The sequence below is a fragment of the Leguminivora glycinivorella genome, chromosome 2 (assembly GCF_023078275.1).
Source record: "Leguminivora glycinivorella isolate SPB_JAAS2020 chromosome 2, LegGlyc_1.1, whole genome shotgun sequence".
Taxonomy (NCBI): Eukaryota; Metazoa; Arthropoda; class Insecta; order Lepidoptera; family Tortricidae; genus Leguminivora; species Leguminivora glycinivorella.
The window spans coordinates 15,320,951-15,336,417 of NC_062972.1; the positions used below are offsets into that span (position 1 = coordinate 15,320,951).

General features: G+C 38.3%; 1 protein-coding gene across 7 annotated transcripts in view; it reads right to left on the reverse strand.

Moving 5' to 3' along the window:
* The window catches only part of LOC125239923 (zonadhesin-like), a 75,519-nt gene that overhangs the window by 25,604 nt on the left and 34,448 nt on the right, over positions 1 to 15,467 (reverse strand). For 3 of the 7 annotated variants that reach the window (XM_048147727.1, XM_048147704.1, XM_048147697.1), the window contains 12 exons: positions 15,164 to 15,358; positions 14,210 to 14,410; positions 13,380 to 13,574; positions 12,384 to 12,587; positions 9,773 to 9,964; positions 6,977 to 7,177; positions 4,030 to 4,224; positions 3,217 to 3,411; positions 2,816 to 3,010; positions 1,861 to 2,061; positions 1,027 to 1,221; positions 223 to 426 (listed from right to left, as the gene is read on the reverse strand). In XM_048147727.1, coding sequence (XP_048003684.1) covers positions 223 to 426; positions 1,027 to 1,221; positions 1,861 to 2,061; positions 2,816 to 3,010; positions 3,217 to 3,411; positions 4,030 to 4,224; positions 6,977 to 7,177; positions 9,773 to 9,964; positions 12,384 to 12,587; positions 13,380 to 13,574; positions 14,210 to 14,410; positions 15,164 to 15,358 — 2,373 coding nt within the window. The remainder of the gene's footprint in view (positions 1 to 222; positions 427 to 1,026; positions 1,222 to 1,860; positions 2,062 to 2,815; positions 3,011 to 3,216; positions 3,412 to 4,029; positions 4,225 to 6,976; positions 7,178 to 9,772; positions 9,965 to 12,383; positions 12,588 to 13,379; positions 13,575 to 14,209; positions 14,411 to 15,163; positions 15,359 to 15,467) is intronic. The other 4 variants (XM_048147734.1, XM_048147720.1, XM_048147711.1 and 1 more) reach the window with 3 other exon arrangements.

Sequence of the window (15,467 nt, forward strand, 5' to 3'; positions counted from 1 at the left end):
GATGAAATCAAATTGGTAATACAAAATAATATTTTCTGGATCTACTCATTACTACAACAATTGCTATGGGACCATCTTCGAAAAAATCACTTCAAGATTTACATCTCCATACAAATTATGAAACCAACTTTTTCGCTCTTTGCTCGACGGCCGCCGCAATCTAGGGTCGGCATCAGCGTCAAGGTGTAAGGCGAAATTTAAGAACAACGCTTTGCCACTTACTTGGACACTGATTCACGGGTATACATTTCCCGCCCTTCTTTGACAGAACAAAGCCTCTCTTACAGACACAGTTGTCAATTGCACAGTTTAATTTGCACGGTTTGGACGGGTTAGGTGTTGAGCAGGTAGACCGGCATGAGGGGTCTGGAGCGCATTCTACCCTCTCTGCATTGGGGTCATCGCAGGATTTCGGTTGGAAATTTGCTGAAAAGAAAATCTAATTTCAATGAATAATCAATAACAATAGTGTTGTGTTCCTGCCGGTGAGTAAGGCTGCCAGAGCTCAACGAGGGTGCGGTGTGCTGGTGGCGGAAGGACCTACGGAACTAAATTATGTATGCTTGTTTGCCACCGACGTAGTATAAAATAATCAAGTAACATACTTAAATGGACCGAGCTAAGTTTACGCCAATTTTGTCGTGACAAATCGTGGGAACTACATTAATAAACTTTATATTTTCATAGAGTTTTGACGTTTATAGTGACGCTCTCATATTTTTTCAGTGCTTCGTTTAACTAAGTGGGAATGTGTAGTAACGCACGATTTGTGGAACTCGCCGTTCCTTTCCCCACTTCTTACGAGAGGGGCAAACTTGGCCCTACCTCTTTAAACTCCGGCGTTTCAGCTTCATTACCGTTCGTGAGGGCGCATCATGGCGTCTACCGGCAGCCAAGGATTATGGCCTTGCAGGATGGCGGATCAGCAAAATTTGTTCCCCCTTCCACGTTACTCTGCCCCCGGGCTTACGCTTAGTCTGCCTATTTATTTTATGTTTAACAAATGCGTATAACAAAGAATCTTACGGCATTCTTCGGCTGGAACACATATGCCCGATGCGTTTCTAAAGTGTCCTTCTGTACAAATGCATCTCGGGTCGCAGTTATGAACTAACGTGTTACACGTTGTAGGCTGATCGTTGACGTCATCGCAGTTCTCTCTGAGACAGGCTGATGGACAAGGGTTCCATACTTCGTTGGGTCGAGTACACTCTACGGGAGCTGTAAGAATTTTTAAGTTGTACAATAGACTCGAACTTCCGATACAAAATAAGATACGCAGTGGTTTTCAATTCAAGTACTTTCACTTCTATACTTACAGATGTAGTACGAAAAGATTTGCCTCGGTATTGTTACGGAAAAGTACGAACGTGTCATGCTATTTCAGTCATTCTCAGTACAAGATGTAATGTCATTTACTGAACTAGCATGACAATTACAAATGTTTTTCGAGAAAAATACGAAGGAAACCCTTTTCGCACTACATCTGTACATATATTAACTATGCCTACAACACTGAAATAGAAGTTAAATATTATGCAAAAGAGAAATTTGAAATTTTTGTTTGTGACCGCTTTTACTGTCGCGAATGGTTCAATGTTCACATGACATTGTCATGACGTTGGTGGACGAGCAAATCTGGTCTTTACCACTGGAGGGTATTATTACTTTTTCTTTTTTAAATTACATCGATTTCAGTGTATAAGATTATCTAGATTACACGAGTCAGCCAACTCAAATTTTATTCAACTCTAAACAACAGTACTTTTTTATTATAAACGGGCTTACTCTTGACCACGGACTAGCCAAAGGCAAAGACGTGGCCTACGATGGAGTGAGTTCACCCTTGATTTGACTTACGGCAATCTGAGCTCAAAATACATCTGTCATCCTCCTTGCTCTTTCTCTTATAGTTCAGTTTGCAAACACATCCACTGGGGCACGGGTAAACTGGATCACATATCATCGTGACACTATTGTCGTCCACTGGGCAGTAGTCTTTAGGGCAATCTTTTATCTTACACGACACGAAAGTTTCGTTGGCACCGCAAGGATTTCCGCCTAAAAAAATACAGTTATTTTGTAATTTTAGCGTTTGTATATTTGCAATACAAACTTATAATTGTTTATAAACTTCGGAAATCAGAAATAAGTGATTAAAGAGAACAAAATCCTAAGTCATCCAAAGTCGATATGATAAGGTAGGCTCAAAACTCGTAGATAAATCCATTTATTCAGGGTTAAAAAAAATACAATAAAAAAAAGTCAAAGTCATAACCAAACCCAAAAACCATACCAACAAAAATAGTTCGTGATCAGCAGCGCAGGCTTCATCAAGTGGACATAAAACAAATCAGCTACAGGCTTTGTCACCTACACATACAAATGAAATAATCCGCAACAGGCTTTGTCAAACTTAAACACTATAAACTACCCTATGGTGCCACCCCGGATCGTAGCTGGCCCAAATGTTCCCATGACACTGGCCGCGTTACCTCGCTGTACAGCCAGGGAAATTTGTTGGACCAGACTCAAAATATTTACTATGCCACTACATAGGGGCATCACATATTATGTTATTTAGTCCTGAGATCATCTGATGAAGCAAACGTCATAGATCAAATAATATAAAAAGACGTAACGATCATAATTATCATGTTCCCCGTGGATTAACCCTTTGCATACTTACAAAAATAAAGATTCGTATCTCGAGAACCGTCCTAGAACCAAGCTTCCAAGGACAAAAAGGAAGAAAATGACACTACAAACCTCCCAAAAAATTTTGTCGGTTCATGTGCCAAACAATTTTAGGTACCTGGGCAGTTTTTAGGCAGAATGCATTTATCATGATCGTCCTTTATGTATCCAGGTTTACACACGCATCCCACGTCTGGGCTGAACTTTTTACATCCCGGGAGCCCGTTGGGTAGCTTGCACGTTGACGGACATGGCGGGGGGAATGCCATTATCTCTGCATTCGGGTCCCCGTTACAGCTGACGTTATTGCCTTCTAAAATGTTAAATTTGACTAAGATCATTTATTCAAACAGACGTGTTTGCTATTTCTGACAAATCTATCAAAACGCCGCTTCGAATAATTATATCTCATACGTACTTAATACGTATAACAAACCCGTCAAAAAACAAACCTAAACAAATCGTTTTCAGGCGAGATAATTATAGAAAAAAATAATCCTAAATGTGACAGGTACTTACTCGGACAATCCTCTATTTTGATGCATATTCCCCTTGGCCCCGATAAAACGTACCCTGGTTTACATTCACATCCGTTTATAATGCATATTTTGGGGCATTTTTTTGAGTTTGGCACAGCGCATGTTGCTTTGCATGACTCATGAACAGCACATTTTTTCCTGATAGCATTTGGGTCAGAACAAGGTTGATTGATAGCTATAAAACATAAAAAAATTACCACATGACTATTAGCGTACGTTAAATGTATACTTAAATAAATATTAAACAATTATACAATAGAGTAAGCAGGCCCTGATTGTATTTAAAATTTTATAAAGAAATCCCAACAATAGAATTTTATGCAGTAGGCGTTTAAAGGAGGTCAAAAAAGACGAGTGGCGTGGGTAACAATTTGAGGCGAAGCCGAAAATTGTTATTAAGACGCCACGAGTATTTTTTGACTCAGTTAAACAGCGTTGCATAGAATAATTTTTCTACGACCATGCACTTACTTTTTAATAGTTTTCTAGAATAACTTTCGTGAAATTCGTACTGTTCCCTGTATTTTGACTTGTCCTCTGTAATGATCCTGCACTCACCACTCACCCTGTCGCTCGCACTCCCCCGCGCCGCCGCCGCCGCCAGCCCCCGGCGCCCCGCGCACCCACGCTATATCCCTTAAAGGCTACTTAACAATACTTTAAGAGCTATATCGTATGCGTGGGTGCGCGGGACGCCGGGCGGGGGCGGGCATCTTTTATGTAGGGTGTTAACGATCTATGCACGACACTGTAAATGACGAATAACAGTTCGGGAGTAGAAAAAATATCTTACGGCATTTTTTGGCTGGAATACATATGCCCGATGCATTTCTAAAGTGTCCTTTTGTACAAATGCACCTCGGGTCGCAGTTATGAACTAACGTGTTACACGTTATAGGCTGATCGTTGACGTCATCGCAGTTCTCTCTGAGACAGGCTGATGGACAAGGATTCCATACTTCGTTTGGTCGAGTACACTCTACGGGAGCTGTAAGAATTTTTAAGTTGTACAATAGACTCGAACTTCCAATACAAAATAAGATACGCAGTGGTTTTCAAGTACTTTCACTTCTATACTTACAGATGTAGTACGAAAAGATTTGCCTCCGTATTGTTACGGAAAAGTACGAACGTGTCATGCTATTTCAGTCAGTCTCAGTACAAGATGTAATGTCATTTACTGAACTAGCATGACAATTACAAATGTTTTTCGAGAAAAATACGAAGGAAACCCTTTTCGCACTACATCTGTACATATATTAACTATGCCTACAACACTGAAATAGAAGTTAAATATTATGCAAAAGAGAAAGGCCGTAACAGGTTAAGGGAACAAAAAGTGCCCTTTATGATTAGGAGCTGGTTTTTTTTTCTATAGTTACTTACACTTAGTAGTACGATTGTGCAAAGTTTTGTTGAAAAATTCCCAGTGGTTCAGCCGGCAGAAGAAAAAAACCAATTTCATGAAATATGACTTTTCTCTAAAATTATTTATCTTTATCATACAATATTTTTTTCATTTTGGTTAACTAAATAGTATTTATAACCTGGAAGAAATTTGAGTCTCCAACTATAATATTTCTGCAAAAAGTACGTAAGTCAACATTTCAAAAAAAAAAATTTTAGTTTCTGAAGGAGGGACCACTCTAAGTGATACTTCTAAACAAGGCTTATTTAATGGTCTGTCCGTCATATAAGTTTGAAAGTAAAAATCGAAAAGCAACAGTGTCAAAATTAAAAAATAATGTTGGTTGGATTTTGTTACAATTTATTGTTATACCGTTCTAACACCGCCAAATAACTTAAAAATATTTTTTCTGTGTGAATGTGTAAAAATAAAACAAATTTTTGACAATATTGGCTTTAAAAAGATAGACATGGTATATTTTGATAGCAGGTCAGTCAGGGCAGCTACCAGATCCCGAGCTGCTACGCGAAAACGGTCTAAGGAGACATTCCATCTATTTCAAATTGATGAAGATTGGCGTTTACAGATTTTGGAAATAACATAGGTAGGTACAGGGCGTGAAAAAAAAAGTCATTTTTCAAAAACTTTTTTTTGATGCCAAATAATCCCATTCCTCTCAAGGATCAAAAGTTTGTATGAAACCAAAACAAAAATTCCGGCTAGAAAATCCACAAATCGAGAAGAACATTTCCCATACAATTTGTATGAAAAAAATATTTTTTTTATTTTTACATACGACTCACGGTAATGTACTAAAAAGATAAAAATTGAAGAAAACTTTCCCCATACATTTACTATGGAGAAAACGTGGAAATGTTTTATGTAATGTAATTACGCCAATTAGTCCTGTTACATTGAAGGACCGTAATAATGTATGAAAACATAACAGTAACATAAGATATAAGTAGTAAAATTTGAATACATTTTCACCTTTTTCCACATGGGGATTTTTTTTTGTGGCTTTTTAGTACATTACCGTAAGTTGATCTCTAGGAAACTATTGATACTGAATAAGAATGGAATCGTTTGGCATTAAAATTTATGTGAAAATAAAAATATATTTTTTTTTAATACAAATTGTATTGGAAAAGTTTTTCTCATTTTGTTGATTTTCTAGCCGGATTATTTTTGATTCCATACAAACTTTTGATCCTTGAGAAGAATGGGATCTTTTAGCATCAAAAAAGAGTTTGTGAAAAATGTTTTTTCCAAAATCTGTAAACGCCAATCTTCATCAATTTGAAACAGATTGATGATTGATTGAGGGCCGTATGCTTGCTTGCCACCGACGTAGTATAAAAAAAAGATGGAATTTCTCCTTAGACCGTTTTTGCGTAGCAGCACGGGATTTGGTAGCTGCCCTCACTGACCCGCTATCAAAATATACCCTGTATATTTTTTTGAAGCCAATATTGTCGAAAATTTGTTTTATTTTTACACATTCGATCAGGAAATAAATTTTTAAGTTATTTGGCGGTGTTAGAACGGTATAACAATAAATTGTAACAAAATCCAACCAACATTATTTTTTAATTTTGACACTGTTGCTTTTCGATTTTAACTGTCAATTTTATATGACTGACAGATCATTAAATAGGGCTTTTTTAGAAGTATCACTTAGAGTGGTACCTCCTTCAGAAACTAAAAAAATTTTTTTTTGAAATGTTGACTTACTTACGTACTTTTTGCAGTAATATTATAGTTGGAGAATCAATTTTCTTCCAGGTTATAAGTACTATTTAGTTAACCAAAATGAAAAAAAGATTGTATGATAGAGTTAAACACTTTTAGAGAAAAATCATATTTCATGAATTTGGTTTTTTTTTCTGCCGGCTAAACCACTGGGAATTTTTCAACAAAACTTTGCACAATCGTACTACTAAGTAACTATAACTATAGAAAAAAAAAAACCAGCTTCTAATCATTAAAGGGCATTTTTTCTTCCCTTATCCTGCTACGGCCTTTGAAATTTTTGTTTGTGACAGCTTTTACTGTCGCGAATGGTTCAATGTTCACATGACATTGTCATGACGTTGGTGGACGAGCAAATCCGGTCTTTACCACTGGAGGGTATTATTACTTTTTCTTTTTTAAATTACATCGATTTCAGTGTATAAGATTATCTAGATTACACGAGTCAGCTAACACAAATTTTATTCAACTCTAAACAACAGTACTTTTTTATTATAAATGGGCTTACTCTTGACCACGGACTAGCCAAAGGCAAAGGCGTGGCCTACGATGGAGTGAGTTCACCCTTGATTTGACTTACGGCAATCTGAGCTACAAATACATCTGTCATCCTCCTTGCTCTTTCTCTTATAGTTCAGTTTGCAAACACATCCACTGGGGCACGGGTAAACTGGATCACATATCATCGTGACACTATTGTCGTCCACTGGGCAGTAGTCTTTAGGGCAATCTTTTATCTTACACGACACGAAAGTTTCGTTGGCACCGCAAGGATTTCCGCCTAAAGAAATACAATCATATTGTAATTTTAGCGTTTGTATATTTATAATACAAAGTTATAATTGTTTATAAACTTCGGAAATCAAAAAAAAGTGATTAAAGAGAACAAAATCCTAAGTCATCCAAAGTCGATATGATAAGGTAGGCTCAAAACTCGTAGATAAATCCATTTATTCAGGGTTAAAAAAATACAATAAAAAAAAGTCAAAGTCATAACCAAACCCAAAAACCATACCAACAAAAATAGTTCGTGATCAGCAGCGCAGGCTTCGTCAAGTGGACATAAAACAAATCAGCTACAGGCTTTGTCACCTACACATACAAATGAAATAATCCGCAACAGGCTTTGTCAAACTTAAACACTATAAACTACCCTATGGTGCCACCCCGGACCGTAGCTGGCCCAAATGTTCCCATGACACTGGCCGCGTTACCTCGCTGTACAGCCAGGGAAATTTGTTGGACCAGGCTCAAAATATTTACTATGCCACTACATAGGGGCATCACATATTATGTTATTTAGTCCTGAGATCATCTGATGAAGCAAACGTCATAGATCAAATAATATAAAAAGACGTAACGATCATAATTATCATGTTCCCCGTGGATTAACCCTTTGCATACTTACAAAAATAAAGATTCGTATCTCGAGAACCGTCCTAGAACCAAGCTTCCAAGGACAAAAAGGAAGAAAATGACACCACAAACCTCCCAAAAAATTTTGTCGGTTCATGTGCCAAACAATTTTAGGTACCTGGGCAGTTTTTAGGCAGAATGCATTTATAATGATCGTCCTTTATGTATCCAGGTTTACACACGCATCCCACGTCTGGCCCTAACTTTTTACATCCCGGGAGCCCGTTGGGTAGCTTGCACGTTGACGGACATGGCGGGGGAATGCCATTATCTCTGCATTCGGGTCCTCGTACAGCTGACGTTATTCAATTCCTCATGAATCCGATTATATTATAAGAAATCGAAGCTTGACAAACTTTGACTTGAAAACTCAATATGCTTAACAAACATAACTAAATAAATGTCACTGTTCTGAACTTAAATGCATGATTTTCTTACAAAAATACCAAAGTCACTATGAGTGTGCCGTTCAGATTTGAGGAGTTCGGTTCTGACCATCATCAGCAGTTCCACTGCACCAAATGTCACTGTTCTGGACGTAAGTGCATGCTGTTCTTATAAAAATACCAAAGTCACTATAAGCGTGCCGTTCAGATTTGAGGAGTTCGGTTCTGACCATCATCAGCAGTTCCACTGTACCAAATGTCACTGTTCTAGACGTAAGTGCATGCTGTTCTTATAAAAATGGCAAAGTCACTATAAGCGTGCCGTTCAGATTTGAGGAGTTTGGTTCTGGCCATCATCAGCAGTTGCACTGCACCAAATGTCACTGTTCTGGACCAAAGTGCATGCTGTTCTTATAAAAATACCAAAGTCACTATAAGCGTGCCGTTCAGATTTGAGGAGTTCGGTTCTGACCATCATCAGCAGTTCTACTGCACCAAATGTCACTGTTCTGGACGAAAGTGCATGCTGTTCTTATAAAAATACCAAAGTCACTATAAGCGTGCCGTTCAGATTTGAGGAGTTCGGTTCTGACCATCATCAGCAATTCCACTGCACCAAATGTCACTGTTCTGGACGAAAGTGCATGCTGTTCTTATAAAAATACCAAAGTCACTATAAGCGTGCCGTTCAGATTTGAAGAGTTCCGTTCTGGCCATCATCAGCAGTTTCACTGCACCAAATGTCACTGTTCCGTACCTAAATGCATGCTGTTCCTTTAAAAACACAAAAATCACCATATGTATGCCTTTCAGGTTCGAGGAGTTCCCTCGATTTCTCCAGGATCCCATCATCAGAACTGAGTTCTGAGAAAAATGGGACCAATCTGTATGCATATACATTCAATCAAAAAAAAAATTTTCAAAATCGGTCCAGTAACGACGGAGATATCGAGGAACAAACATAAAAAAAAAACATACAGACGACTTGATAACCGTCCTTCTTGAGAGATATGAGGCGACGGTTAAAAAAAAACATACAGACGACTTGATAACCGTCCTTCTTGAGAGATATGAGGCGACGGTTAAAAATAGTTCTAATGAAATTCCGCAACAGGGCGTAGTCATATATTTCTGGGCAGGCTTTAATAAAGACCGGAGGGCGCCGTGGTGAATGACATGATGACAACATCGATCCCAGCGCGCCCTCACGAACGGCAAAGAGGATGGAACGCCGGAGTGGGTTTAGTGGGTAGGGCCAAGTTTCCCCCCTCTCGACAGGGGAGGGGAAAGAAACGGCGAGTCCCACACATCGTGCGTAACAGCATTCCCACTCCGTCAAAAAAAAAAAAAAAAAAAAAAGGCTTTAATAAAGACCTGTCACAGTTAAATCACGAACATATTTTTGACGATTCGATTATGGGTTGGCATCAAAAGCTGTAAACTGCACCTACAGAAGTTGCATTTGCGAATTATATCCTAACCTTCATTGTGACTCGACTCTGTCAGATCTGATTAAATCAACAAGGATAAAACGATATGACAAGCAAGTAAGTAAGTAGCTGAACTTAAAATACCTGGACATTCATCTGGCTTGATGCACTTCCCATCGTAAGTGGCTTTAATCAAGCCATCTTTACACTGGCAGGCCACAGGCGGAGCGGCCCTTCGGCAAAAATAGCTGGCGTTGGGAGAATCGCATGTCGACGGGCAAGGAGGCGGGTTGGCTATTATATAGGCGTTGCTGTCCCCGTTGCAAGGTTTATCTTCTATAAAAAAATATAAAAAAATACCTTATAAGATTATATTATTATTATATTTTATAAGACTAATTCGTGGATCAATCGCCAAGCCGTGGTTGTTGCAATATGTCTCTTTTAAAGTATTAACGCCTTTTGTGCGAACTATTTACTCTTAGACCTCGCGCCACACCTCTGTTTGTTATCCCCAGCACCAACACAGTAGCTTTAGATTCCAGCCCTTTGTATGTAGCACTGAATCACATTAATAATATTCTTTTGTTTGACCCCCAGACTGACATATTCTCGCAAGGGGAACCGAAACTTCTAGCCACTGCTATTCGGTATTCGGAGTCGATCTCCTACAACTATAACGTCATAGCGTCATTGTTATTATCAGTGATCGGAACTATGGGAGCAAAACTTTAACAAAACCTGACATAAATATAAAATAAAACCAAGATTATTATTTTCAGATCAGTGTTAAGATTCTATACCGGAATCCAAGATTTCTAATACATTTAGGTACTACAGGGTGGCCCAAAATTACGTTGACAAAGAATGGGGAAATAATGTTGTAATAAACCAAAATATTGAAGTTACCGAAAATATTTTTTGGGCCTATATTTCTGCATATTTCTACATCCACCGTGGATATTTCAACAGCATTAGCATGGATATTTCGCAAGGTTTGTAATGTAGACCAATCGTGTAAAGACATTTTTTCCAGATTCATAAGCTCGATACGTTTCAGCCTACTTACGTAAATGCACCTTACTTAAAACTATAAATTATAGTTTGTAATCAATCTTAAAACCCTAGACCGTTTATTGATTACAAAAATTAGGGTATTTTACAAGTTTTAAGTGCAACAAGTCAGACGAAAGTCACACTAGAGGTGCAGCGGCATATCGATAATTTTTTGTTCCAATATTTGCGTTTGTACTTCAAAGCCAAAGGAAGATATTTTGAAGACGATTCGATTTATTCGGTCAAAAATTATTAAGGGTTCACATTTTAATTTGTAAGACAATCATTCGTGTAAGGACAGAAAAGTAATTACACAAACGTTTGTCAACGTATTTTTGGGCCACCCTGTACAAGGATTTTAATATTTTAGTAAGGTCAGTGCGGGCAAGACCGGCATAGTTTATTTGAAATAAAGTTTGAGTGGATAAAACTATAATTAATGTAGTCTGGCGTAATGCGCATGGTCCTATATGGGATAGCAAATATTATATTTTACAAAGCTTTTATAATATTTTGGTGAAATAAGGTACTTTTAAGTGATAAAAATCACATTTTTTGAGGCTCAGCGGGTTGACCGTCCTCCGCGATGAGTACGGAAAGACCGTCTAGTGCTTGTTGTCGCGTAATTTCATATGAGACTAAGTTCCAAAATCATGATCATTGTTATTTTACGTAACAACAGGGCATGATGTGCTAGATAATTAATAAAATAACATTGAAATGTTGAACATATAAGCATTCGTAGGCTGAACCACTCAAACACTAGTAAACAATATATTGAATGTTATAACACTTTTAACTGATAATGTTTAGGTTAAGATAGTTAAATTAAGGAAACTGTAAGTCTACAATATTAGTAATTTACACTGTAATAATTGTCATAATATGAGACTGTTTGTTTCTTAAGAAATAAAATAAAATAAAAATAAAATAAAGAATCCTGAACTTGCGAGTTTTTTAACACACGAGAAGTAAAATACATTTGCACCCGAGTGTAACACAAAACTTTTCCCCTCACTATAGCGAGGAAACTACAACGCAAAAATGCGTTTCTAACTGCTTCCAGTAGTTCCACGGGTGGTAAATCATCTATATTACTAGATTCACCTGCTTTTATCAATTTTAAAGTGGTTAATTTGACTTTATTCAAGGTCAAATTACTTTACCCACTAGTGGATAAAATGCGTTTTTACCCGCTGGTATTAAAGGACAAAACACGTGTTTCCGAGCTAGTGAGAGGAAAACTCATTTGTAGTAGTAGTAGTAAACACTTTATTGTACAGAACAAATTACATGTACGGAGAATAATTATAACGGTTATGTACAAAGGCGAGCTTATCCCTTTAAGGGATCTCTTCCAGCTACCCTTAGAATTTTGTATTGATAGCCTAACGTCGGTTAACATTGGCAAATAATATTTTTAATTGTCACGGTGAAAGTAAGTTAGCTACGTTCTAAATATGGTAAAAATATACAAGATGAAATCAAATTGGTAATACAAAATAATATTTTCTGGATCTACTCATTACTACAACAATTGCTATGGGACCATCTTCGAAAAAATCACTTCAAGATTTACATCTCCATACAAATTATGAAACCAACTTTTTCGCTCTTTGCTCGACGGCCGCCGCAATCTAGGGTCGGCATCAGCGTCAAGGTGTAAGGCGAAATATAAGAACAACGCTTTGACACTTACTTGGACACTGATTCACGGGTATACATTTCCCGCCCTTCTTTGACAGAACAAAGCCTCTCTTACAGACACAGTTGTCAATTGCACAGTTTAATTTGCACGGTTTGGACGGGTTAGGTGTTGAGCAGGTAGACCGGCATGAGGGGTCTGGAGCGCATTCTACCCTCTCTGCATTGGGGTCATCGCAGGATTTCGGTTGGAAATTTGCTGAAAAGAAAATCTAATTTCAATGAATAATCAATAACAATAGTGTTGTGTTCCTGCCGGTGAGTAAGGCTGCCAGAGCTAAACGAAGGTACAGTGTGCTAGTGGCGGAAGGACCTACGGAACTAAATTAGTTCCGTGTAATTCTCCTTTGAGCCGTCGGCAACCCGAACCCTCCTTGTAGCTTGTACACTACTTTTTGCTGTGTGCTTAACAAAGCAAGGGGGAGTGTACAAAGTGTCTAATGGATTGTCAACGCGCTTGTGACACTTCTTGAGTTACAGGCGTCCATAGGTTACGGTGACCGCTTTTCATCAGGCGGACCGTATGCTTGTTTGCCACCGACGTAGTATAAAATAATCAAGTAACATACTTAAATGGACCGAGCTAAGTTTACGCCAATTTTGTCGTGACAAATCGTGGGAACTCCATTAATAAACTTTATATTTTCATAGAGTTTTGACGTTTATAGTGACGCTCTCATAATTTTTCAGAGCTTTATTTAACTAAGTGGGAACGTGTAGTAACGCACGATTTGTGGAACTCGCCGTTCCTTTCCCCACTTATTACGAGAGGGGCAAACTTGGCCCTACCTCTTTAAACTCCGGCGTTTCAGCTTCATTACCGTTCGTGAGGGCGCATCATGGCGTCTACCGGCAGCCAAGGATTATGGCCTTGCAGGATGGTGGATCAGCAAAATTTGTTCCCCCTTCCACGTTACTCTGACCCCCGGGCTTACGCTTAGTCTGCCTATTTATTTTATGTTTAACAAATGCGTATAACAAAGAATCTTACGGCATTCTTCGGCTGGAACACATATGCCCGATGCGTTTCTAAAGTGTCCTTCTGTACAAATGCATCTCGGGTCGCAGTTATGAACTAACGTGTTACACGTTGTAGGCTGATCGTTGACGTCATCGCAGTTCTCTCTGAGACAGGCTGATGGACAAGGGTTCCATACTTCGTTGGGTCGAGTACACTCTACGGGAGCTGTAAGAATTTTTAAGTTGTACAATAGACTCGAACTTCCGATACAAAATAAGATACGCAGTGGTTTTCAAGTACTTTCACTTCTATACTTACAGATGTAGTACGAAAAGATTTGCCTCCGTATTGTTACGGAAAAGTACGAACGTGTCATGCTATTTCAGTCAGTCTCAGTATAAGATGTAATGTCATGTACCTGAACTAGCATGACAATTACAAATGTTTTTCGAGAAAAATACGAAGGAAACCCTTTTCGCACTACATCTGTACATATATTAACTATGCTTACAACACTGAAATAGAAGTTAAATATTATGCAAAAGAGAAATTTGAAATTTTTGTTTGTGACCGCTTTTACTGTCGCGAATGGTTCAATGTTCACATGACATTGTCATGACGTTGGTGGACGAGCAAATCCGGTCTTTACCACTGGAGGGTATTATTACTTTTTCTTTTTTAAATTACATCGATTTCAGTGTATAAGATTATCTAGATTACACGAGTCAGCCAACTCAAATTTTATTCAACTCTAAACAACAGTACTTTTTTATTTTAAATGGGCTTACTCTTGACCACGGACTAGCCAAAGGCAAAGACGTGGCCTACGATGGAGTGAGTTCACCCTTGATTTGACTTACGGCAATCTGAGCTCAAAATACATCTGTCATCCTCCTTGCTCTTTCTCTTATAGTTCAGTTTGCAAACACATCCACTGGGGCACGGGTAAACTGGATCACATATCATCGTAACACTATTGTCGTCCACTGGGCAGTAGTCTTTAGGGCAATCTTTTATCTTACACGACACGAAAGTTTCGTTGGCACCGCAAGGATTTCCGCCTAAAAAAATACAATTATTTTGTAATTTTAGCGTTTGTATATTTGCAATACAAACTTATAATTGTTTATAAACTTCGGAAATCAAAAATAAGTGATTAAAGAGAACAAAATCCTAAGTCATCCAAAGTCGATATGATAAGGTAGGCTCAAAACTCGTAGATAAATCCATTTATTCAGGGTTAAAAAAATACAATAAAAAAAAGTCAAAGTCATAACCAAACCCAAAAACCATACCAACAAAAATAGTTCGTGATCTGCAGCGCAGGCTTCGTCAAGTGGACATAAAACAAATCAGCTACAGGCTTTGTCACCTACACATACAAATGAAATAATCCGCAACAGGCTTTGTCAAACTTAAACACTATAAACTACCCTATGGTGCCACCCCGGATCGTAGCTGGCTCAAATGTTCCCATGACACTGGCCGCGTTACCTCGCTGTACAGCCAGGGAAATTTGTTGGACCAAGCTCAAAATATTTACTATGCCACTACATAGGGGCATCACATATTATGTTATTTAGTCCTGAGATCATCTGACGAAGCAAACGTCATAGATCAAATAATATAAAAAGACGTAACGATCATAATTATCATGTTCCCCGTGGATTAACCCTTTGCATACTTACAAAAATAAAGATTCGTATCTCGAGAACCGTCCTAGAACCAAGCTTCCAAGGACAAACAGGAAGAAAATGACACTACAAACCTCCCAAAAAATTTTGTCGGTTCATGTGCCAAACAATTTTAGGTACCTGGGCAGTTTTTAGGCAGAATGCATTTATCATGATCGTCCTTTATGTATCCAGGTTTACACACGCATCCCACGTCTGGGCTGAACTTTTTACATCCCGGGAGCCCGTTGGGTAGCTTGCACGTTGACGGACATGGCGGGGGGAATGCCATTATCTCTGCATTCGGGTCCCCGTTACAGCTGACGTTATTGCCTTCTAAAATGTTAAATTTGACTAAGATCATTTATTCAAACAGACGTGTTTGCTATTTCTGACAAATCTGTCAAAACGCCGCTTCGAATAATTATATCTCATACGTACTTAA